Source organism: Phoenix dactylifera, chromosome 6 (assembly GCF_009389715.1).
Source record: "Phoenix dactylifera cultivar Barhee BC4 chromosome 6, palm_55x_up_171113_PBpolish2nd_filt_p, whole genome shotgun sequence".
Taxonomy (NCBI): Eukaryota; Viridiplantae; Streptophyta; class Magnoliopsida; order Arecales; family Arecaceae; genus Phoenix; species Phoenix dactylifera.
In genome coordinates this window covers 1,936,285-1,958,983 of record NC_052397.1, presented here as the reverse complement: position 1 = coordinate 1,958,983, position 22,699 = coordinate 1,936,285, and the positions used below count along the sequence as shown (strand labels likewise).

At 41.5% G+C, this 22,699-nt stretch overlaps 2 protein-coding genes across 2 annotated transcripts; both read right to left on the bottom strand.

The window, feature by feature from the left end:
* Positions 1–2,554: 2,554 nt before the first annotated feature.
* On the bottom strand, positions 2,555–17,098 carry LOC103701942. Its single transcript, XM_039127709.1, is given in 25 exon segments — positions 2,555–3,156; positions 3,261–3,411; positions 3,719–3,956; positions 4,092–4,302; positions 4,408–4,461; positions 4,463–4,554; positions 4,637–4,759; positions 5,001–5,021; positions 5,024–5,462; positions 5,464–5,661; positions 10,203–10,350; positions 10,457–10,695; positions 10,919–11,002; positions 11,086–11,231; positions 11,753–13,090; positions 14,975–15,063; positions 15,307–15,563; positions 15,565–15,606; positions 15,608–15,649; positions 15,760–15,907; positions 16,014–16,026; positions 16,029–16,250; positions 16,346–16,556; positions 16,640–16,785; positions 16,881–17,098. Coding segments are annotated over 24 exon segments (4,887 nt in total). The 5' UTR covers positions 16,730–16,785; positions 16,881–17,098; the 3' UTR covers positions 2,555–2,865.
* A 197-nt stretch (positions 17,099–17,295) lies between these two features.
* LOC103702054 (putative cysteine-rich receptor-like protein kinase 23) lies at positions 17,296–18,888 on the bottom strand. Its single transcript, XM_008784340.3, has one exon. It carries the CDS (start codon positions 18,880–18,882, stop codon positions 17,296–17,298), a length of 1,587 nt encoding a protein of 528 aa, XP_008782562.3. The 5' UTR covers positions 18,883–18,888.
* Between the last annotated feature and the right edge of the window lie 3,811 nt (positions 18,889–22,699).

Sequence of the window (22,699 nt, the reverse complement as noted above, 5' to 3'; positions counted from 1 at the left end):
TGATCTTTGTCTGCTTTAAAAGGATAAATATGTGCATGATATATATATCTGTGTGTGTATTTATATGTTCATGGTTCTCTTAGGAAGCATCCACCTACTTTGTCAACCCATGTTGACTATTTGCAATTATATAGAGCTATATTGGCATTCCATGGGTCCCTTTTTTGAGATTTAGTAGGTATCAACCATTAATTGGAAGAGAGTTTTCCAATTGAAAACTCACTTTCTTTACCTCCAGTTCATTTGTTTATGTTACTTCAACTTCTAGGAGCGAAACACATGCATAGATGTGCACACACCACACCATTAGGCCGGTGGTGTAATTATTGCATTCTCATTAAACAAACACACTAAGAAAAGAAGGGTTAGCTTGCCCATTTAGGAAGATATCCCTGATCCCACCTATATCTATTTTCTTAATGTGATGAAGTCCACCAAATGATAGCCATGCGGGAGAAGTCCTAATCTTTTTGAACAGAGTTTTAATGCACTAAACTGAACAATTAAATTTTTTCAGTACATCATCAAATTAAAAGAAGAGGCCTATGTGCTCTAAACCACTTGAAAAAAAAAAAAATCAGACTCTTCTGAAAATACCCTGCTAATGCGTCATCTGAAAATCACTGTCATTCTGCATAAATGATGCGGTTAACTTGGGATGATTCAATTAGTGATGCATTATGATATCCATTAATGCATATTTCCATCCTGTAACCTTCCTATTTAAATCTACTAGTACATGATCTTGACTTCTCCTAGTTCTTAACTCTGCTTTTATCCTTGTTTTTCTTTTAAAAACAAAATAGTACAGAAAAATGGTACACCACAAAAAGGTAAACAGAGCATAAAGAAAAGAACTGGCACCTAAGCGTAGAAATAAGCTACTGCAAGCTTTGTTCCATTCGCTCGGAAGTGACGGTGATTAGATCCCAACGTGCGGGGCTGGTAGGAAATTTGCATGGCTTTTTTTCGTAGGCCGAGAGACTTTTAGACGAAAAGGGCGGATTAGAGCACAAGCCGCCATGTGGGCCCGTGCGAAGGCCGTCAATTAAGGCGACTGACTCTCGAACCCACCATTGCCGGATTTTTTTGGCAGAGCAGTGGGTAGGATGGATACATCCATGGTGACAGGGGCCACCATCATGGAGAAGTCTCAAGCCATTCTTTTTTTCCATAAAAATGACAAGGCTAAAGCCCAGCATTCAAAGAAGAGTACAACCATGGTGGTGAGATGCTCCAGGAATAATGATTATGCCCATTTTTTACTGCAAAATATATAAATAAAATATTATTTTTTTAAATTAATAGGACTGCAAATTGGATGGCTGCTTATATAGTCAGTCATTCTGATAGTATTTTGTGAGATCGAAATAAAAAGTTGTCTCTGGTATTTCGAGGTATTTTATTTGTTGATTTTATTAGATGCATTCGTACTCATCAAATATAATCTATTTGTTTTAAAAAAAATAAAAATAAAAATAAGGAGAAGAAAAAAAAAAAAAAAAAAAAGAGAAGTACGGTTTGAAAAGAACATGTCCTTGGTACATTAGCTTGATTCTGGAGCAGAGCAGCACAAATGAAAAGTATCTTGGAAATAAAGGACATGTTCCTAGTGGGGACATGGCATGCATGGGTGAGTTCAAGTGAGGGATCTTGTATGAGAAGGCTTGAGATGACATGGCATGCTTGTTTATTTATAACAAAAGGACTATAACAATGTGGGTATCATAAAACCATAAATGCCATTTATTACTCTTGCTATGGTACGATGGTGACGCTACTACTTCCAGTCTTTATCAGGATGGTTAAATGCCTACATTGTGAGCATCTTCATGAAGATGCCAGACTAATTGATCTCATTGCAATAACTTCTTGTATTGTACCACTTTCAGTTGCTTGTCATATGAGACTTAATTGGATTTGTTCATTGGCCTGAGCTGTTCTCATGGATCATTAGTGGCGTACCAACATGTATTTGGCGAATGCGTTTCCAATATTCTTTGCAACTTCTTTTACATATCTACTTACAGTCTTACACAAGGATGGTAGACGTGTTTAATTAAATAAACTAATGAAAATATATGTTCCATTTCTAGTGTAATATAAGTATCTTGAAGCACTGCATCTTACCTTAATCTAAAAGCCTCATCCCATTTATAAGGATTATATTTGCGGATAAAGCGTGATCTCTCGAAGTTTGAGAGCTTCTAACAACTAGCTGTGAGCTGACGAAATCACAAAAGCCTAAGAGAACAATAAAGAATGCAGGGTGCACCGTGTTCATTTCTGAATCACAGATTATTGGGAAAGAGTCAAGTAGAAGCAAAGCCATTAAATGCCTTCCGTGCCTATGAAATCTAGCCTCGACTTTTCTTTCTGGCTGCTTTTGCTTTGTTTCATATAGTTGATTCAAAGCTTCCTTGTTCGCTAGCATTACATCCAACCACATCTAAAACTTAAAAGTAATATCTTACAGGATTCACAAACTTCTTATGCCTTGCAAATGATTAATCCTTAGTCGAATCAAGGTGAATTCAACTATGAACAAACATAATTCTGCAACTCAAAACTTTCTGAAGACTCCAAGCATGGTATTAAACCAATTACAGTAAGATATCAAGGACATCTATGCAAGCTTATAGAAGCCAATGCATCTGCCTATTGTGCTTCACATTTTACTGACCAAAAAAAGAGGAAGACATAGGTTGCAGCTGCACATCCTTATTTCAGAAAACATTACCAGCTACTTCTTTTGTGACACACAAATCACATCCTCAAAGCAACTTCCAACACTCAGAAACTTATCAAGTAGTTTTGCTGCATGCATGGATGCACTACCGTGGTTCGACAAGAGTAAGTGTGACATCATTTACAGATTGAGTTTTCGTCGACGCCGAAAACATGAAGCGGCGGCATCTCCAATTTTGGTATCTTCGATCGTACATAGGATGAGGGCTCTGATGGCGGATGCAATGGCGTGTGATCGCTTCTCAACATGAGAACAACTGATGACATGGTGGGCCTGTCCTCTGGATTCTCCTGAACACAGAGCAAACCAACACGGAAGCATTGCCGAGCTTCGCTCATCGGATACGAGTCCCCAAGCAATGGATCCATGAATTCAGTTACTCTGTCCTCATTCCATAGTTGCCATGCCTAATACAATTCATTTCAGAGTACTTAAGCCATCTGATATATGTGTTTAGTGAGAAGAAAAAGGCAGGAATTCGATGCTAATAAAGGACTAAGTAAGAGATTACATGTTTAATAAGAGTCTCCCCATGTTGCTTTATATAAGATGCTCCATTCCTTTCCCCACTTAAAATCTCAAGGAGAAGAACTCCAAAGCTGAACACATCTGACTTCACAGAGAAAATACCCTCAATGGCATACTCTGGAGCCATGTATCCACTGTTCCACATCATTCAGCAAAGTCAGTAAAATCAGTGCATAACACAGAATTTAAAGCTATCTATGTTTACCAAGTTAATTAGCACACTAGAGTCAAAATTAGGGAACCTAGGGCAATATGCAATGAAGAAGAAAATCACCAAGTATCGACTTGCTATTTATTTAACTTAAGAGAATAGCTTGCTTCTTTGCTGCTTCAATAATGGAACTTTTTTGATATGCTTTCCCTTTAATGCAGCAAGGTTAGGATCTCCCCCCCTCCCTAAAACCCCATAAAGAAAAAAAAGAAGGTTATGATTTGCTTTACAATGTCCCGACAACTTTGCCAGTATTAACTTCATTTTCTTCTCCTTCGAAAATCTTTGCCATGCCAAAGTCTGATATTTTTGGGTTCATTTTATTGTCCAACAACACATTACTAGCTTTGAGGTCCCTGTGAATCACTTTGAGCAAGGAGTCCTCATGAAGGTAAAGGAGACCCCGGGCGATTCCTACTATAATGGGGTGGCGTTTCTTCCAGTCCAACTGATGCCTCTTGCTTGGATCTGGTACATAAACTTAAATCAAATAAATAGAAGTCCCAGAAGATTGATTTAGGAATCAAATCTACGAGGTTTCATAACTATCAGGTTGTAAGCATTGGCATGTTCGATCTAGAGCAGAGAGTAGTTCCCACTGACCAAACAGGAAGGCATCAAGGCTTCTGTTAGGCAGGTATTCATAGATGAGCAACTTCTCTTCTTTCCCGGCACAGAAACCCAACAATCTCACAAGATTCCTGTGCTGCAGCTTTGCAATCAGCTCCACCTCATTGCTAAACTCCACAGCACCTTGCCTGGATTTGGCTGACAGCCTCTTTATCGCAACCTCGGATCCACCGCAGAGCACACCCTGAAAGAATTCTGATGAAGTATAAGTCCAAGAAGAACTGTGCTCAGCCTTCTGAGAAGTATGAACTGAAAATGAGCTCTGAAAAGAAAATAGAAGTGCCATTACTCTGTACACAGGGCCGAATCCACCTTCCCCAAGTTTATTTTCTTCAGAAAAGTTCATTTGTAGCTGCTTGAATTGTAGACAAATCCATCAGAGGCAGCTCCGAGCTTGATAGAGATCTGAGATTCTCTATTTGACCTCTTCTGATAGCTAAAAAGATAGAAGGCGGAGTTTTGATCACTAGCCATATGACTAAAAAAAATAACGCTTTGAGATATTATAATCATCCTACCATTGCGTTTTCTCCATCTCCAGCAGTATACACAGTAGAGAGAAGTGCCCACAATAACCACTGCCAGAATTGAAATAATGATAGACGTTGCACCAGAACTTGATGATTCCTTTACATTCCCTGCTGCTCAAATCAAATACTTTCATGACTCAATAAAACTGAAGATGATTCCCAAAGGTCAGCATCAAAATATAAACTTTTTTTTTTTCCTTTTGAATTTAATTAGCTATCCATATCATCCAGAATTTGCTCACAGAAAAGTACTTCTAAAGGCTAGTCATATAGTAGATATTATTACGAAGAAAAAAATTGTGCAGCCATCCCTTGATTCGAGCATAAAATTCCAAGAAAGTCAGAAAATAACCTCCATCATTGGCAGCTGTTTTTGGGGTGCATCCATCAGGCGACGCCGATAATTGGCCACCTTCATGGGTTCTGACACCACCCCTATTGGCTTCATGGAACTGCTTTCCTCATGGCGGTTCGTTAAGCTGAATCCATCAGTATCTGCGACCATGAAGATGTTCTGATGGGAGTAGCGCAATTGGCAGTGCTCGATCCAAATAGCAGCGCTTCGCGAGGAAGCGCAACTTGGAAAGAGATTGGCAGCTGCGATATGGATGCAAGTCTGGCAGTCTTCATAGGAGAGATCCCTTCGGCACAGGAAGGAGCCATGAATGGTTTCAGGACTGTCTCCAATGGTCTGGTTACCAGAACTGGAACACAAAGCCTTGGATCTCAGGGAGGAAAAGAGGGCCTCAAGACTAGTCCGAACCGTGTCATCATCTCTGGCAAATGAATCGCTTGAGCAACTAAGTTTGATGGGGTTTGAAGATGAGAGTCTCGGCAGCACCAGTGGAGGTATGGAAGAGAAGCTGGAAAGCAGCAAGGAAGAGGAGGAAGCTGAAGGCTTCTCTTTCGTACCAAAAGATCAGCATCATTTCTCTAGCACCTACTTCTTGATCCATTTCTCTAGGCAATAGAAGATGAGCTAATGTTAGTTTTTTTTTTCCCTCTCTCCCTCTCTCTCAAGTAAGCCAATGGGGAACTAATAAAGTAGTCGAAGAGTAAGGTGGCGACCGCTTTGACTAAGAGGTGTCGACATGGAAAAGAGGGCGGGAGCAGAAGACACATCTAAAAGTTATCAGAAATAAAGGTCGCCACTTCTAGAAACGGTTCTTAAAGTGGGTTACTCAAGTAAACCCATGTGTCTGGTACTGATAGGGCGAGGACGATGTTTGCTGTTGATATTTTAACATCAATCTTCTATTAAGACCCAAAGGCTAATAGAATCACGGGGGTTATTAAGATAGGATCACGGAGCGGATATGTTTAGGGGTTTGAATAATTGGATCCCCACTTAGCATTTCCACAAGGCCAGCGGAAACGAAGCATCCAAGAGCAATTTTTCTTTACTATAACAGGTGGCTCATATACCTCCAATATAGAAACATCTAAAAAGTTCAAAAGACAATACATCACGAAGTGCGTCGCTAGGTAACTTTCTTTTTCCGACCCACATGGTATCTCCAAAGTAGTCAGCTATGTATAAAACTAGGTGTCATATTTCATGGTTAAACACTCTGGTAAGATGATGTGGACTAACTTGATGCTAGCTGTGAAGATATTTTGAAATATTTTATTTTCTATTTTTTATTGTATTCATATAAAAATATTGTGAATCACTCGTCTTAATAAAAATAATAAAAATACGTATGAGGATGAAGAATTTAAAAAAAATAGGTGAGAGAAAAGTGTCTGCCAGGTTTGATAGTTTAAATAATAAATAATGTCCCTCATATCTTTCCTTTAGATGTATATGCTTCAGTTTAAAAACTAGAATAAATTAATATAGAAATAAGCTTGCCCCAAGTTTAATAGAGCTGTGAAGCAGATCTCTCTTTTAGTCTCAGTTTTGTTGGTGGTTAAACAACTAATGTATGCTTTCCAATTATTTTTAAATTGGGATGTGATACATAAACATCTTGCTTCTTCTTAACCTGGTCCAGCTGATAAATTAAAAAAAAAAGGATGACCGCACGGATTTCCTTTGAACGGAAAAGGCTGAGCTTTCTTTTGTTGCACAAAAGGAGTCGGCGTCATCCCTTCAGTAGATGCGATGCGAGCTCTCCTAAAACAAATGTCCTCAAAACATAATTCGTTGTGAACAGGTTTTATGTAAAATGGGAGATTATTAATATAAAATTTATTTTTAGATTTTATGGCTTATCAATTTTGATTAAAAATAAAAAAAAACCAAATAACTATGTTTATAAATCTATTTCAATTTCAAAAATTTAAAAAAAATATATCAATCAAATGGCCTCTCAACTATTTCAACTATTTTTATAAAACTTGTCAAACCTAGATTTAAGTTGCCCTTTAGAGCCCTTCAGTAGGATAGTGCTGGATTTTTCATAGATCATAGCTTACACAATTTATTTAAATAAGACTCATATTAACCCAATCATTCTCTAACCTAAATCCTATGAGAAGAAAAATAGACCTCCATAGTGTTTATATATATATATAATGCAGTCCAGCAAGCCTATAGATGGGGATACAGGCTAAAACTAGGATGAGTCTTTAGAAGAAAAAAAAAAAGGCCGAGCGGGCTAACAAGCCCCGATTCCTATAGAAAATTTTGCTGCTGGATTTCTCAAACATACCCTTAACTTAGAGATAGTTTTATGAGGATGCACAGCGGAATAAGATGAGCCTAGAAAGATCTCTAGCTCAGCTCATGTTACTAGATACTTGGTCCAAGTGCAGAGCCTAGTTTGCATATGGCTCATAAGTTGGTGCGATGAGATATGTGAGAGCTCTTGCTGAAATAGGGTTGGCCCAAGTTAGACTTGGGATTTCATTTTCTGATAACAAACCAAAGATTTATGTAATCTTATGATCCATCTCTTACAATCATTAGTACCAAACACCAAAATTGTTTGATAATTTATGTGTATCATGTGACTAATATATGTGCATGCTATATAAATACGGGCTGGATTTTGCTGGACAATTGTGTAACAAATCATGGACCCAATTCCAGCCGAAATCAAAGTCAGGTGAAAACTTTGTGAACCATGAAACTATTGCCACCAAAACTCTAACCAAAAAAGAAAGCACTGCCCAAAACCCATTTAAAATATGGGTTGGATGGATTGAGAAGGCTGCTGGCTTCTCTATTGTTGTCTTCCTCTTTCACCAGTAGATAGATTTTTTGGTTCTTTACATGAATGCTCTGTCACTTTGTGGAAATGTTTAGCTGAAAGAAGGTAAAGATTTTTGAAGTCGTTGATAACAACAACTTGCTGAAAGTGAGGACCATCTCTTGGCTGCAATTGTGCTGAAGTCCATATCGAAGCGCTCAGTCGTTGGCAACGTATTAGAAAATTTCACCAGAGGCATCAAAGATTGATGGATTGGTTGGCCGGAAGACCGGACTGAAAGCCATTAGGAGAAACGGATGGGACATGGTGGTGATTGCCAAGCTAAAATCGTGAGAATTTTCCGCGCAGAAGAGACCTCAGCACTTGGAATCGTCCAAAAGAAAAAAAGTTTTTGCCATATGATGGTACTCGGCGGCCTTTTTTTGAACAAGCCTAAACAAGGGACTATTCCTTGATGTTATTGACCGTTATCACGGTTTTTATGGCCATCATATAACCAAATATACTTGGACCAGAACAAAAGAACGACTACAAGAATGGCAATTTATTTGAAATTATAATGTAAAATAACGAATAGTAACAGAAAACAATGCCATATGTTGATAGTGGTGCCAACAAGGAACAAAATGCCATGTCATCACCGATCAACCACGTAATTTACCTATCTAAACAGTTTGTGCCACGTAGTCGGCCACTTAATCAGCCGGTAGGGATATCCGATGAGAGAAAATAGCTTGAATCAGGGAGAAAGATCATATTAAAACAACGACGAAATAATAGGAATCAAATTTGAGCTTTTTGAACGACTAAAAACTTTGAGGGAAGCCCAAATGAGCAATACGAGGATAGATAACCTAGGAATCTCTCTCAATGATATCACATGATTGTTTCCTGAGCATAAGGTGGGGAGACCCTTCAGATATTTCGCTAGAAAAAATGAAATGACTACAACATGAGGGTGAGAAAAAACCCCATCAAGAGTGAGAGAGGGTAATACCCCATCCTTAGACCGGCCTAGGTTGGGTAGGCTATTTGAACCCATGCAAAGACCGAAAACAGACTTCCGATATGAGTCTTCTTTCTCCTTCGACTCCAAGTGGGAGTTGGATCCCTAGAGCCCCTGAACTCAGGGGTGGAAACCCTAGGGCCCATCCATAAATAGAGCCCCTCTTCCCTCTAGGATGATCACTTTGAAGAGTAAGCCCAGCTAGGCCCAGCAATTAGACATGCCAAACTAGTGCAGCTAGGAGAGATTAGGCCAGCACCATTGCAAGCCCCCCCAACCTCCAGAGAAAGCACTGAGAATGGCAGTGACCAACTGAGCTTATTCAGTTGGTACAAGCATATTAACCTTGAATTCCATTTAACTGACAATACACAAACCAATCCAGTTGTCCTGGCTTTCACCAGATGGCATTAGTAGCAGAAATCATTAATTGACATTGACAGAATATAAACAAACCTGTCCATCCAAGATCTGGGACTTTGCTTCTTCTCCTTGTAAATTCCGATCTCTTTCAATAGACTGGGGGGAACTGCCATACTTCCTCCTTACTCACTCAAAAAGAAAAGAAAAGAAAAGAAAAAAACAAAAAAACTGGGACTTTGGTTCCCATGCTAGCTTCCCCTGTTTTGCAAACTTTGATATGGCATTGTGGCCAACACAAACTGAATACAACAATGTGCAGACTATATCTGCTGATATGATTTTTCTTCTTACAATGCAGAAGGTATGTTTAAATATAGCAGGAGATGGTGATTAGGCTGAACTGGCCAAGACATTCTCTTGATTCTTCTTACGGTTCTCTTTTTTTTTTTTTTGTGGTAAAAGCGGCAATTTATATAGCTCTAACGTGAGTACATCCTGCCAAGTCACGAAAAAGTAAAGAGTATAAAGGAGAGGAAATGCCTTCTATAGAAGTCCAAAGAAAATCTCCGGAGTGCCGGTTCTCTTTCGACGCGCTACCGTGCCGTCACATTGCTGAGCGTCACCTCATTAATAGAACTACTTTTCGTTGCTGGGCCTTCGGCACTCATGGATGAGGCATCGGGCACTGCAGCCCGGCGTCTCACATAAGATGGTGGCTCTGTAGGCTCTGGAAGCACCATTTGCTCGCTTCGCAGCACTGTAACAACCCATGACATGGTAGGCCTTTCCTCCACACTGTCTTGGACGCAGAGCAGCCCTATATGCATGCATCTCAATGCTTCATTTGGAGAATATGGAGTCTCCAAGCAATGGATCCGTCAACTCCAACCCCCTCGCTTGGTTCCACAGCTCCCAGGCCTGTTAATTACCAGTGCAATTCAGAACGAGCTCCCCTTTGTGACATGTATAAAATGAGAAGCAGCAAGTTGTGAAGTCATCTGACAAAAAAATATTGTCAAGAACCTACGGATCTTAGAAGTGTCTGACCATGCCGCTGATAGTGATCGCCGTTCCTTTGCCCGCTCAGAATCTCTAGCAGGAGAACTCCAAAGCTGAACACATCCGACTTCACAGAGAAGATACCTTCTATAGCGTACTCTGGGGCTATGTACCCACTATTTTGCATCGAAGCAAGGGAAAGGGAATGAGAAGCATTGAAAAGGATTTGTAAAGTTGTGTTTCTTTTTGCTAAGTAATAACATCATGCGAAAGTTTACTTACTAAGTTCCAACAATCCTAGTTGTATTAGCTTCACCGAGTTCTCCTTCGAAGATCTTTGCCATGCCAAAGTCTGATATCTTTGGGTCCATATTGATGTCCAGCAACACCATTGCTAGCTTTGAGGTCTCTGTGGATGACTTTAAGTAGGGAGTCCTCATGCAGATAGAGAAGGCCTCGTGCAATGCCTGCAATGATGTGAAGGCGTTTCCTCCAATCCAGCTGAGAGCGCTTCTCTGGGTCTGGTGAAAAAGATGATATATTGGACCATTAGATCATTAAGATGGTGGAATTCTGAGTTGCTGACCAAAGACTGGTTTGCAATATTTTGACACACCAAATAGGAAGGTATCGAGGCTTTTGTTTTGCAGGTATTCATAGGACGAGCAATCTTTCTTCATTCTGAATGCAGCATCCCAGCATCCTTACAAGATTCCTGTGCTGAATTTTAGCAATTAATTTCACCTCGTTATTGAATTCAGCAGTACCCTGACGGGATCCAGTTGAGAGCCTTTTAACTGCAATTTCTTTCCCATTAGGAAGTATACCCTGAAAGAAACTCCAACGAACTGGTTACTGGAATGAAGATTTCTTAGCCTGCTCGCAGCACAAACAAGGTGAGGTATCATTACCTTGTAAACAGGTCCAAATCCACCTTCCCCGAGCTTGTTATCATCTGAAAAGTTGCATGTAGCTGCCTGAATGATGCCCAGATCCACCATGGGCAAATCTCTGTTAGATGGAGAGCTAACCTCTTCTAACAGAGAATCTCTTCTATCTGAAAGGAATGAATGGTGAAAAGCATCAATCTTTATTTTTCATCATGGTGTTGATAATTAGCATCTCATTCCTAAATCATCGATCCAGAATCTACCGTAGCGTCTTCTCGACCTCCGCTTCCAGAGAAAGTAAATTGAAGTACACAACAAAAAAATTCCTACACTTGCAGCCACAGTCGCAATAACAACAACCTTCTTCCGTGATTTCTTCTGTTCATTTACTGCAGAAGTCACCAAATTGTCTATCAATTATGATCATATTATCCCATGCTCAAGACAGTTGCACTATTCTACACTGGGCAAAAAAAATTGCTTCCCTTGAAAAATTTTCATGGATGAATTATCTCCAAATGTCTGTTTCCTTTCACCAAATGATCCTAGATGAAGTCATAACTAGCAGTTTTTTTTTTTTTTTTTTTTTTTTTTTTTTTGCAGTTTATGCATTAAATATCCGATTAACTTCGGCAAATCGAAACTACTTTTAACTAAAGCATTTTCGAGCGAGCAAGAAAGAAATCACCGCCGCCGCCGCCGCCGCCACTAGGTGTAGGCTGAGATGCAAGATCTACATCGAAGAAGGAGGTTGGCTCGTATCTTATCCAGCAACTAGGACTGAAGTAGCGCCAGCCATCCGACTTGATACAGCAAGCCTTGATGTCTTCCAAGATCGTTTTTAAGCACCTCCCACACTCCGTGCTGTTGAGATCCATGGTGCACTCCGCCATTCCAAACAAACTAGCTGAGGGCGACGAATTCGTTGCAAACATCAAGGGCCGCCTGTTGGGAGCCTCTTGCACCAGTTTGGAAACCATATCTATGTTTTCAGTTGAATTGGTTTGGGCACTGATATCAGGGTTGGTCAAGAAGATGCCCTCCGTATCTGCGACACCGAAGAAGCTTACATTGGAGTAGCGCAGCTGACAGTAGTCATACCAAATAATGCCTTGAGTCCTCGAACAAAGAAGCTGAATCTCGTTGGTAGCATTTCTTATGCAATTCTGACAGTCAGAAGCAGATAGACTTCCTTGGCAGAGGAAGAGACCATAGACATGGTCAGGATCGTCTCCAGTTGTGTCATTAGCCGATTCGGAGGACAGTGACTTGGAAATTAGTGATGAAAAGAGGTTACCAAGATTAATCCGGTAGCTGCTGTTGGCATCGTACATGTCACCGGTGCAATTGAAGCCCCCAATTCTATTATCTGGGTTGTCAGGCAGCAGAAAGAAGGTAGGCTCATACCTTATCCAGCAACTAGGACTCACATAACGCCAACCTTGTATATCAGCACAGCAAGCTTTGATGGCAGCCAAGACTGTCGCCAAGCACTGCTCGCAACCTTGGCTGCTGAGATCGGACGTGCACTGTGCCATCCCGAACGCAGTTTCTGGGCCCAGAGAGAAGGTTTCAAACTTCAGAGGCTGGTAGGGAGCCTCTTCAACAATTTTGGACATCTTCTCCCAAGGTTCGGTTGAAAATTCTTTTGGACGAGCAGGATTGACGTATTTGGATCCACTCGCATCGACGACTCCGAAGAAGTAATCGTCCGAGTAGCGCAGCAGGCAGTTGTCGTACCAGATAACACCTTGACGTCTATAGGCGCAATCGTGGGCGATCCTGGAGATCGCAGTCTGGATGCAGGCTTGGCAGGAGTCATGAGACAGGTCTCCGAGGCAGAGGAAGAGTCCACAAACGAGGTCAGGGTCCTCTCCTTCAGTATCTTTGTCAGAAATGGAATTCGAAGACTTGGAGCTAAGAGAGGAGAAGAGGTTATTAAGATTGGTCTCGAACGCGCTGCCGGCTGCGTATGAATCAGCCGAGGAGCAATTGGATCCCATGAATTCCCCACTTTGAGCCTGGACTGCACCAATGGAGGAATGGAACAGAAGAACATAGGATATCAGGAATAGGATGGAGGAGAAGGGTTCCCTTGGAAGGGAGGAATCATGCTTCATCTCGTAAGCATGTACTGAAATTGTTTGCTGGTGCTGGTGCATAAGAAGTGAACATGGATAGATGGAGTCCGATTCATCTCTCATACATGTGTTTGCTCATCATGCTTGATGGTGTCGCTCTCTCTTTGCCGTTCGGTTGTGGAAATGTCGAAATATCCAGCTTCATAATAACTAAAGATGTTGCGTAATTGACAGTCGATAAGAAGGTACCGTTTCAAGACTCGAGAAAAGAAATCGGTACGGGAGGTTTTCGATTTGCACGACGTGTTCTGCAGGACAGCTTTATTATTTTGGAGGATAACTGTGTTATAGTGATAAGATGGATAAGGGGGCCGAATGGAACGGGAGGACCATCTTTTGATTCGAGATATCTGGGCTATGGAGAGAAACGGCGAAAACTTTCATGCCCAACATGTATTTAAGGAGGCCAACAGGGCCGCAGATTGGGTGGTTACTTATATAGCTGACCATTCGAGCGGTACTCTATGGACCCGGAAGACAAAGCTGCCTAGGGCACTCCGTGATGTTTTGTTTTTAGATTTTATTAGATGTATTCTCATGTAATATGATGCGCCCGCTCTAGCACAAAAAAAAAAGAAAAGAAAAAAAGAAATCGGTATGGCTGGATATTAGAAAGTTTGCAACCAACTTGATGATTGCGGCCAATTGGAGTAAAACATTTGAAAGCCATTTCAAACCACCGAGTAAATCATTCAAAGAACGTATCTGGAACTAGCTGAGCTCATTATCTAGCAGTCCAAGTCTGATTGATATTCTTTTCATCTATTATGCCACTTCGTCACCCATATGCTGATAGTGGTGCCAACAAGGAACAAAATGCCATGTCATCACCAATCAACCATATAATTTACCTATCTAAATAGTTTGTGCCACGTAGTCGGCCACGTAATCACCTGGTAACGCCAGTAGGGATATCCGATGATAGAAAATGGCTTGAATCAGGGGGAAAGATCATATTAAAACAAAGACAAAATAATAGGAATCAAATTTGAGCTTTTTGAATTTTAAGAACTTATTAAAATGCCTAACCCAACTTAAAAGACTAAAAACATAATTCATCCAAAATTAAAAAGAAACCATAAATTGGAAGAATAAACTTGAGGGAAGCCCAAATGAGCAATACGAGGATAGATAACCTAGGAATCTCTCTCTTTTTTTGAATGTAACCAAGGAATCTCTCTCAATGATATCACATGATTGTTTTCTGAGCATAAGGTGGGGAGACCCCTCGGACATTTCACTAGGAAAATGAAATGACTACAACATGAGGGTGAGAAAAACCCCATCAAGAGTGAGAGAGGGTAATACCCCATCCTTAGACCGGCCTAGGTTGGGCAGGCTATTTGAACCCATGCAAGACCGAAAACAGACTTCCGATATGAGTCTTCTTTCTCCTCCCACTCCAAGTGGGAGTTGGATCCCTAGAGCCGCTGAACTCAGGGTGGAACCCTAGGGCCCATCCATAAATAGAGCCCCTCTTCCCTCTAGGATGATCACTTTGGGAGTAAGCCTAGCTAGGCCCAGCAATTAGACATGCAAACCAGTGCAGCTACCAGAGATTAGGCCCAGCACCATTGCAAGCCCCCCCAACCTCCAGAGAAAGCACTGAGAATGGTAGCGACCAACTGAGCTTATTCAGTTGGTACAAGCATATTAACCTTGAATTCCATTTAACTGACATTACACAAACCAATCCAGTTGTCCTGGCTTTCACCAGATGGCATTAGTAGCAGAAATCATTAATTGACATTGACAGAATATAAACAAACCTGTCCATCCAAGATCTGGGACTTTGCTTCTTCTTCTTGTAAATTCTGATCCTCTTTCAATAGACTGTGGGAACTTGCCATACTTCCTCCTATACTCACTCAGAAAAAAAAAAAAACAAAAGAACTCGGACTTTGGTTCCCTGCTAGCTTCCCCTGTTTTGCAAAATTTGATTATGGCATTGTGGCCAAACAAACTGATTACAACAACGTGGCAGGACTATATCTGCTGATTACGATTTTTTCTTCTTATAATGCAGAAGGTTTGTCTAAATATAGCAGGAGATGGTGAATTAGGCTGAAACCGGCCAAGACATTCTCTTGATTCTTCTTACGGTTCTCTTTCGACGCGCTGCCGTGCCGTCACATTGCTGAGCGTCACCTCATTAATAGAACTACTTTTCGTTGCTTGGCCTTCGGCACTCATGGATGAGGCATTTGCACTGGCAGCCCGGCGTCTCACATAAGATGGTGGCTCTGTAGGCTCTGGAAGCACCATTTGCTTGCTTCGCAGCACTGTAACAACCCATGACATGGTAGGCCTTTCCTCCACACAGTCTTGGACGCAGAGCAGCCCTATATGCATGCATCTCAAATGCTTCATTTGGAGAATATGAGTCTCCAAGCAATGGATCTCGTCAACTCCAACCCCCTCGCTTGGTTCCACAGCTCCCAGGCCTGTTAATTACCAGTGCAATTCAGAACGAGCTCCCCTTTGTGACATGTATAAAATGAGAAGCAGCCAAGTTGTGAAGTCATCTGACAAAAAAATATTGTCAAGAACCTACGGATCTTAGAAGTGTCTGACCATGCCGCTGATAGTGATCGCCGTTCCTTTGCCCGCTCAGAATCTCTAGCAGGAGAACTCCAAAGCTGAACACATCCGACTTCACAGAGAAGATACCTTCTATAGCGTACTCTGGGGCTATGTACCCACTATTTTGCATCGAAGCAAGGGAAAGGGAATGAGAAGCATTGAAAAGGATTTGTAAAGTTGTGTTTCTTTTTGCTAAGTAATAACATCATGCGAAAGTTTACTTACTAAGTTCCAACATCCTAGTTGTATTAGCTTCACCGAGTTCTCCTTCGAAGATCTTTGCCATGCCAAAGTCTGATATCTTTGGGTCCATATTGATGTCCAGCAACACATTGCTAGCTTTGAGGTCTCTGTGGATGACTTTAAGTAGGGAGTCCTCATGCAGATAGAGAAGGCCTCGTGCAATGCCTGCAATGATGTGAAGGCGTTTCCTCCAATCCAGCTGAGAGCGCTTCTCTGGGTCTGGTGAAAAAGATGATATATTGGACCATTAGATCATTAAGATGGTGGAATTCTGAGTTGCTGACCAAAGACTGGTTTGCAATATTTTGACACACCAAATAGGAAGGTATCGAGGCTTTTGTTTTGCAGGTATTCATAGACGAGCAATCTTTCTTCATTCTGAATGCAGCATCCCAGCATCCTTACAAGATTCCTGTGCTGAATTTTAGCAATTAATTTCACCTCGTTATTGAATTCAGCAGTACCCTGACGGGATCCAGTTGAGAGCCTTTTAACTGCAATTTCTTTCCCATTAGGAAGTATACCCTGAAAGAAACTCCAACGAACTGGTTACTGGAATGAAGATTTCTTAGCCTGCTCGCAGCACAAACAAGGTGAGGTATCATTACCTTGTAAACAGGTCCAAATCCACCTTCCCCGAGCTTGTTATCATCTGAAAAGTTGCATGTAGCTGCCTGAATGATGCCCAGATCCACCATGGGCAAATCTCTGTTAGATGGAGAGCTAACCTCTTCTAACAGAGAATCTCTTCTATCTGAAAGGAATGAATGGTGAAAAGCATCAATCTTTATTTTTCATCATGGTGTTGATAATTAGCATCTCATTCCTAAATCATCGATCAGAATCTACCGTAGCGTCTTCTCGACCTCCGCTTCCAGAGAAAGTAAATTGAAGTACACAACAAAAAAATTCCTACACTTGCAGCCACAGTCGCAATAACAACAACCTTCTTCCGTGATTTCTTCTGTTCATTTACTGCAGAAGTCACCAAATTGTCTATCAATTATGATCATATTATCCCATGCTCAAGACAGTTGCACTATTCTACACTGGGCAAAAAAAATTGCTTCCCTTGAAAATTTTCATGGATGAATTATCTCCAAATGTCTGTTTCCTTTCACCAAATGATCCTAGATGAAGTCATAACTAGCAGTTTTTTTTTTTTTTTTGCAGTTTATGCATTAAAAGTAGTTTCGACAAAACATTTTCGAGTGATGAAGTCACTCGAGTAGATGAAGTCATAACTAGCAGTTTTTAGTTTTTTTTAACTAAAACATTTTCGAGTGAGCAAGAAAAAAATCACCGCCGCTGCCAACGCCGCCGCCGCGGCGCCAACGCCGCCGCCGCCGCCAGGTGTAGGCTGAGGTGCAAGATATACATCGAAGAAGGTGGTTGACTCGTATCTTATCCAGCAACTAGGACTGAGGTAGCGCCAGCCATCTGACTTGATACAGCAAGCCTTGATGTCTTCCAAGATCGTTTTTAAGCACCTCCCACACTCCGTGCTGTTGAGATCCATGGTGCACTCCGCGATTCCGAACAAACTTGCTGAGGGCGACGAATTCGATGCAAACATCAAGGGCCGCCTGTTGGGAGCCTCTTGCACCAGTTTGGAAACCATATCCATTGGTTTAGTTGAATTGGTTTGGGCACTGATATTAGGGTTGGTCATGAAGATGCCCTCCGGATCTGCGACACCGAAGAAGCTTACATTGGAGTAGCGCAGCTGACAGTAGTCATACGAAATAATGCCTTGAGTCCTCGAACAAAGAAGCTGGATGTCGCTGGTAGCACTTCTTATGCAATTCTGACAGTCAGAAGCAGACAGACTTCCTTGGCAGAGGAAGAGACCATAGACATGGTCAGGATCGTCTCCAGTTGTGTCATTATCCGATTCGGAGGACAGCGATTTGGAAATTAGTGATGAAAAGAGGTTGCCAAGATTAATCCGGTAGGTGCTGTTGGCATCGTACATGCCTCCGGTGCAATTGAAGCTCCAAATTCTATTATCTGGGTTGGCTGGCAGCAGAAAGAAGGAATGCTCACACCTTATCCAGCAACTAGGACTCACATAACGCCAACCTTGTATATCAGCACAGCAAGCTTTGATGGCAGCCAAGACTGTCGCCAAGCACTGCTTGCAACCTTGGCTGCTGAGATCGGACGCGCACTGTGCCATCCCGAATACAGGATCTGGGCCCAAAGAGAAGGTTTCAAACTTCAGAGGCTGGTAGGGAGCCTCTTCAACAATTTTGGACATCTTCTCCCAAGGTTCGGTTGATAATTCTTTTGGACCAGCAGGATTGACGGCGCTGGATCCACTCGCATCGACGACTCCGAAGAAGTTATGGTCCGAGTAGCGCAGCAGGCAGTTGTCGTACCAGATAAAACCTTGACGTCTATAGGCGCAATCGTGGGCGATCCTGGAGATCGCAGTTTGGATGCAGGCTTGGCAGGATTCATGAGACAGGTCTCCGAGGCAGAGGAAGAGTCCACATACGAGGTCAGGGTCCTCTCCTTCAGTATCTTTGTCAGAAATGGAATTCGAAGACTTGGAGCTAAGAGAGGAGAAGAGGGTATTAAGATTGGTCTCGAAAGCGCTGCTGGCTGCGTATGAATCAACCGAGGAGCAATTGGATCCCATGAATTCCCCACTTTGAGCCTGGACTGCACCAATGGAGGAATGGAACAGAAGAACATAGGATATGATCAGGAATAGGCGGGAGGAGAAGGATTCCCTTGGAAGCGAGGAATCATGCTTCATCTCGTAAGCATGTACTGAAATTGTTTGCTGGTGATGGTGCATAAGAAGCGAACATGGATAGATGGTGTCCGATTCATCTCTCATCATGCTTGTTGGTGTCACGCTTTCTCTTTGCCGTTCGGTTGTGGAAATGTCGAAATATCCAGCTTCAAAATAACTGAAGATGTTGCCATAAGAAATAAGGCTGCAAATGGGTTGGATCAACCCGAGATCCGACCCGGGCCCGACCTGTATAGACCCGACTTGATCCGAATTTTAGGATCCACGGATCCGGGTCGGATCCTAAAATTGGATCCGAATCAATTTCTGGGTTGGGTATAGGTTTACCGAACGGATCCAACCCAACCCGAATGGATGAGAGAGAGAGAGAGAGGGGAAAAGCAAAAGAGTGTTTTTTTTTTTTTTTGGTGTGTATGGGTCATAGCACTATTGGTCCGTCATAATTCTCTCTCGATCTATTACACTGTTGATGCCTTTGGTTCTCCGGTAGATGGCTTTTTTTTTTTTTCTTTCTGTTTTTTGGTTTCTGTTTTTTTTTAACTTTTGCAGGAGGAAGTGAGGGAACCCAACTAAATATGGGTCATGTGCCAGTTTTCTGCAATGGAATTGGATTTTAGAAGAAGGTCTGGGATTTTTTTTGTCCTCGTGAGAGGGAGCTGGGAGACACCAAGTTCCGTCCAATCAGTCATATAGACAAAAATTAGTGTGATATGAAATTTCGCTTGTAGACCGGACTTTGTTAGTAAGTCATGCGTCATCTGTTCTGACTGGAGGTCAATTGCAAGTCTTTCGAGTCATGGGTCACCCTGGGGGTGGCAAAATATGACCCGACCCGCCAACCCGACCTGTGTTCAACCCGCCATAAACAGGTTTGGGTTTGGCCTAAACAGGTTCGGGTCGTAAACAGGTCAACCCGTTTAACCTATTTATTAATTGGGTCGGATACGGGTTTTAGATGTCTGACCCGTTTAAATCGTTTAACCCGTTTAACTGTTGGGCAGGTTAAACAGGTCTAAACAGGTTAAACGGGTTAAACAGGTTAAACGGGTTAAACAGGTTAAATAGGTCTAAACAGGTTAAACGAGTCTAAACAGGTTTAAACAGGTCGGGTTGGGCAGGTTAAACAGGTTGGGTTGGACAGATTAAACAGGTCTAAACAGGTTAAACGGGTCAGGTTGGGCAAACAGGTTAAATAGGTCGGGTCGGGTTGGGTAAACAGGTTACCTGTTTATTAAACAGGTTAAACGGGTCGGGTCGGGTTACCTGTTTAATAAACAGGTCAGGTTCAGGTTTGTAATTCCTGACCCGTTTAATAAACAGGTCGGGTTCAGATTTATAGTTTTCTGACCCGACCTGTATTTGACCCGACCTGTTTATGCCTGACCCGACTCGATTGCCACCCCTACTCACCCAGCACCTCATAATTGTGATATGACCAAATTAGATTTGCCAGAATTCTTTTCCAAAAGCAAAAAAAAAAAAAAAATGGGACCCGATTCAGATCCGAATCCGATCCGCCTCCGGACTCGACCCAAACCGACCCGATCTTCAACCGAGTCGGGTCTGGATCCAAAATTAGGATCCGAACAAAAAATCGGGTCGGATCGGGATCACCCAGGACCCGACCCGACCCGATCCGACCCATTTGCACCCCTAATAAGAAGGTATCGTTTTAAGACTCTAGAAAAAAGATCGGTATAGGAGGTCTTCATTGCGCAACGTGTCCTGCAAGCCGGCCTTATCTTTTAGTTTATTTCAGTTCCTGTGTCTATCGCTATCGCCCTGTTCTCTCTCAATTGCCTATCCTTTATAGACGAGGGGGTACCTTAGCAGTAGCTTCCAACATGACAGATTGACCTCCTCAAGTGCCAGATTTATGCCCATTTTATGAATTTTCTACTGGACATCTCGAATCAAAGGGTGGTCCCTCCCGCCTCATCGGGCCTCCTGTATCCAACCTTTATTGAACCTAAATACCTCTCCTCTTCCGATTTCCGAAGAATCTGGCACCGAGTAATTTCATTTTCAATTGCTCGATAGACGATGACGGGGGTACAACTTGAGAATTGACCCAAAATTCTCTGGGGTACCCGTTTACAAATACAGGAAGGAAGGAGGTATGGGATGCAAAGTCTCATTCAAAAATGTTTAGTGTTAAACATTAGTGTTAAACATTAGGAAGGAGGTATGGGATGCACCGAGTAATCAGCTATCGCTATTCTTCCGAGAGAATCGCAACAACTATTAGTGTTAAACATGTAAATGCAGCATAAAAATGGTCCTATTGTGTGAAGCCCTCCATTTGAACTTGATCAAGAGACCGACCTATACTATAATAATCTAGGTTCCAAGACGTCTAAAATCATAATTAAAAATCTTTAAGACGATGCTTATAAGCATCGTCTTAATTAGTTGGTTAGTGTAAGACGATGCTTCTAACCATCGTCTATCCCTAGGCTTCCCAAGATGCTTATAGGCAACCTTAGTTAAGTTTTTCGACTGTAAGACGACGCTTATAAGCGTCGTTTGTCCCTACGCTTCTTTATTCCTCAATTAAGACGAAGCTTTCTAAGCGTCGGCTTAATATTGGTTAATATAAGGTGACGCTAATAATCGTCGTCCGTTTGTAGGTTTCCGACGACTTATAAGCATCGTCTTAATATGGGTTAGTGTAAGACAACGCTTATAAGCGTCGTGCATCACAAGCTTTCCACTTCCGATGCTTTTAAATATCGTAATATGAAGTTAGTAAAAAGTGTCGGCAAATTTTGGCACGGTGACTAAATTACTGGCGCTTTTTTCTAGCATCAGCAAATCGCAGTCAGAAAAACTTTTTTTTCTGTAGTAAGTTTTTCTTTTTTTTTTTTTATGGCAAGGGAGGCCAGCAGAACAAAGCCACCTGGATTTTATTGAGAACAAAGAATATACATCAAAAGGAACTAAGTAGAATGAAGAGAGGAAGGAGACATGATTAAGCTAAAAATTCTAAAGTTAAAACTCGACAGGTGAACAGCAGCCAGAACAGAATATGGCTATTTGAAAGGTACCTCTATCTCCATTCCTTCAAATTTTCAGGTCATTTGAAAGATACCTCCATCTCCATTCCCATTTTGATAACAGAGATATATTAAATTGAGCTAGATCCTTTTGAGTCCCGGACCGAGAATACGTTTTACTTGTCCAAATGACTATCATTCTCGTGCCACCAAGTCAAAGACACGAGGCATTAGAACGCCCGTCATTTACAAATACAGATCAATCTAACGACAATAATAAAATTTTTAAAATTAATTAAATTTCTAAAATTTGAATCGATCGCATACTAATCATGAAAACTATAGTTAATAGTGTCACTACTAAACTTGTCTTTTGGGAAAAACTATTCTCCGCTGACCGTGCTTTGGCATTTGGGAGGTTTAGTCGAGAAGATTTGTCCAAACGTATACAGTGGGGTAATTCTAGTGCAATTATGGACTCCATATTGACAGAAAAAAGGTCACTTTTGAGTACTCTGAAACAAGAGTATTCCATGAAAAAATTAGCACAAAAATCCAACTGATTTAAAATTTATCCACTGCTCTTTTGAACTTCATTAATCATCGCAAGCTTACAAAGAGTAGGCTTCACTTTGGACCAAATTCTTTCCTAGCTCCATCTGCATATTAGTCTCCCATAAAACTGACTAGTCATTGAAAATCCTAAGTTCCTTTACAGCAATTGAGGGCAACTAAAAATCTTTTATTTAGAAAATTTCTAGAATTCCGTTCTTTCCAAGAGATCCAAGATATAGCTGCAAGCAGCATTAGAGTGATGAACTGAGTACATTTTCTAAAATGGTTCGACTTCAATTAATGTATAATTTTTTTTAAGCAAAAAAAAAAAAGGAATCAAGAAGCTTCCCCTC

Bases quoted from the DNA above. Each gene is read 5' to 3' on its own strand.
- LOC103702054 (XM_008784340.3), bottom strand. From the start codon at position 18,882: ATGATGAGAGATGAATCGGACACCATCTATCCATGTTCGCTTCTTATG.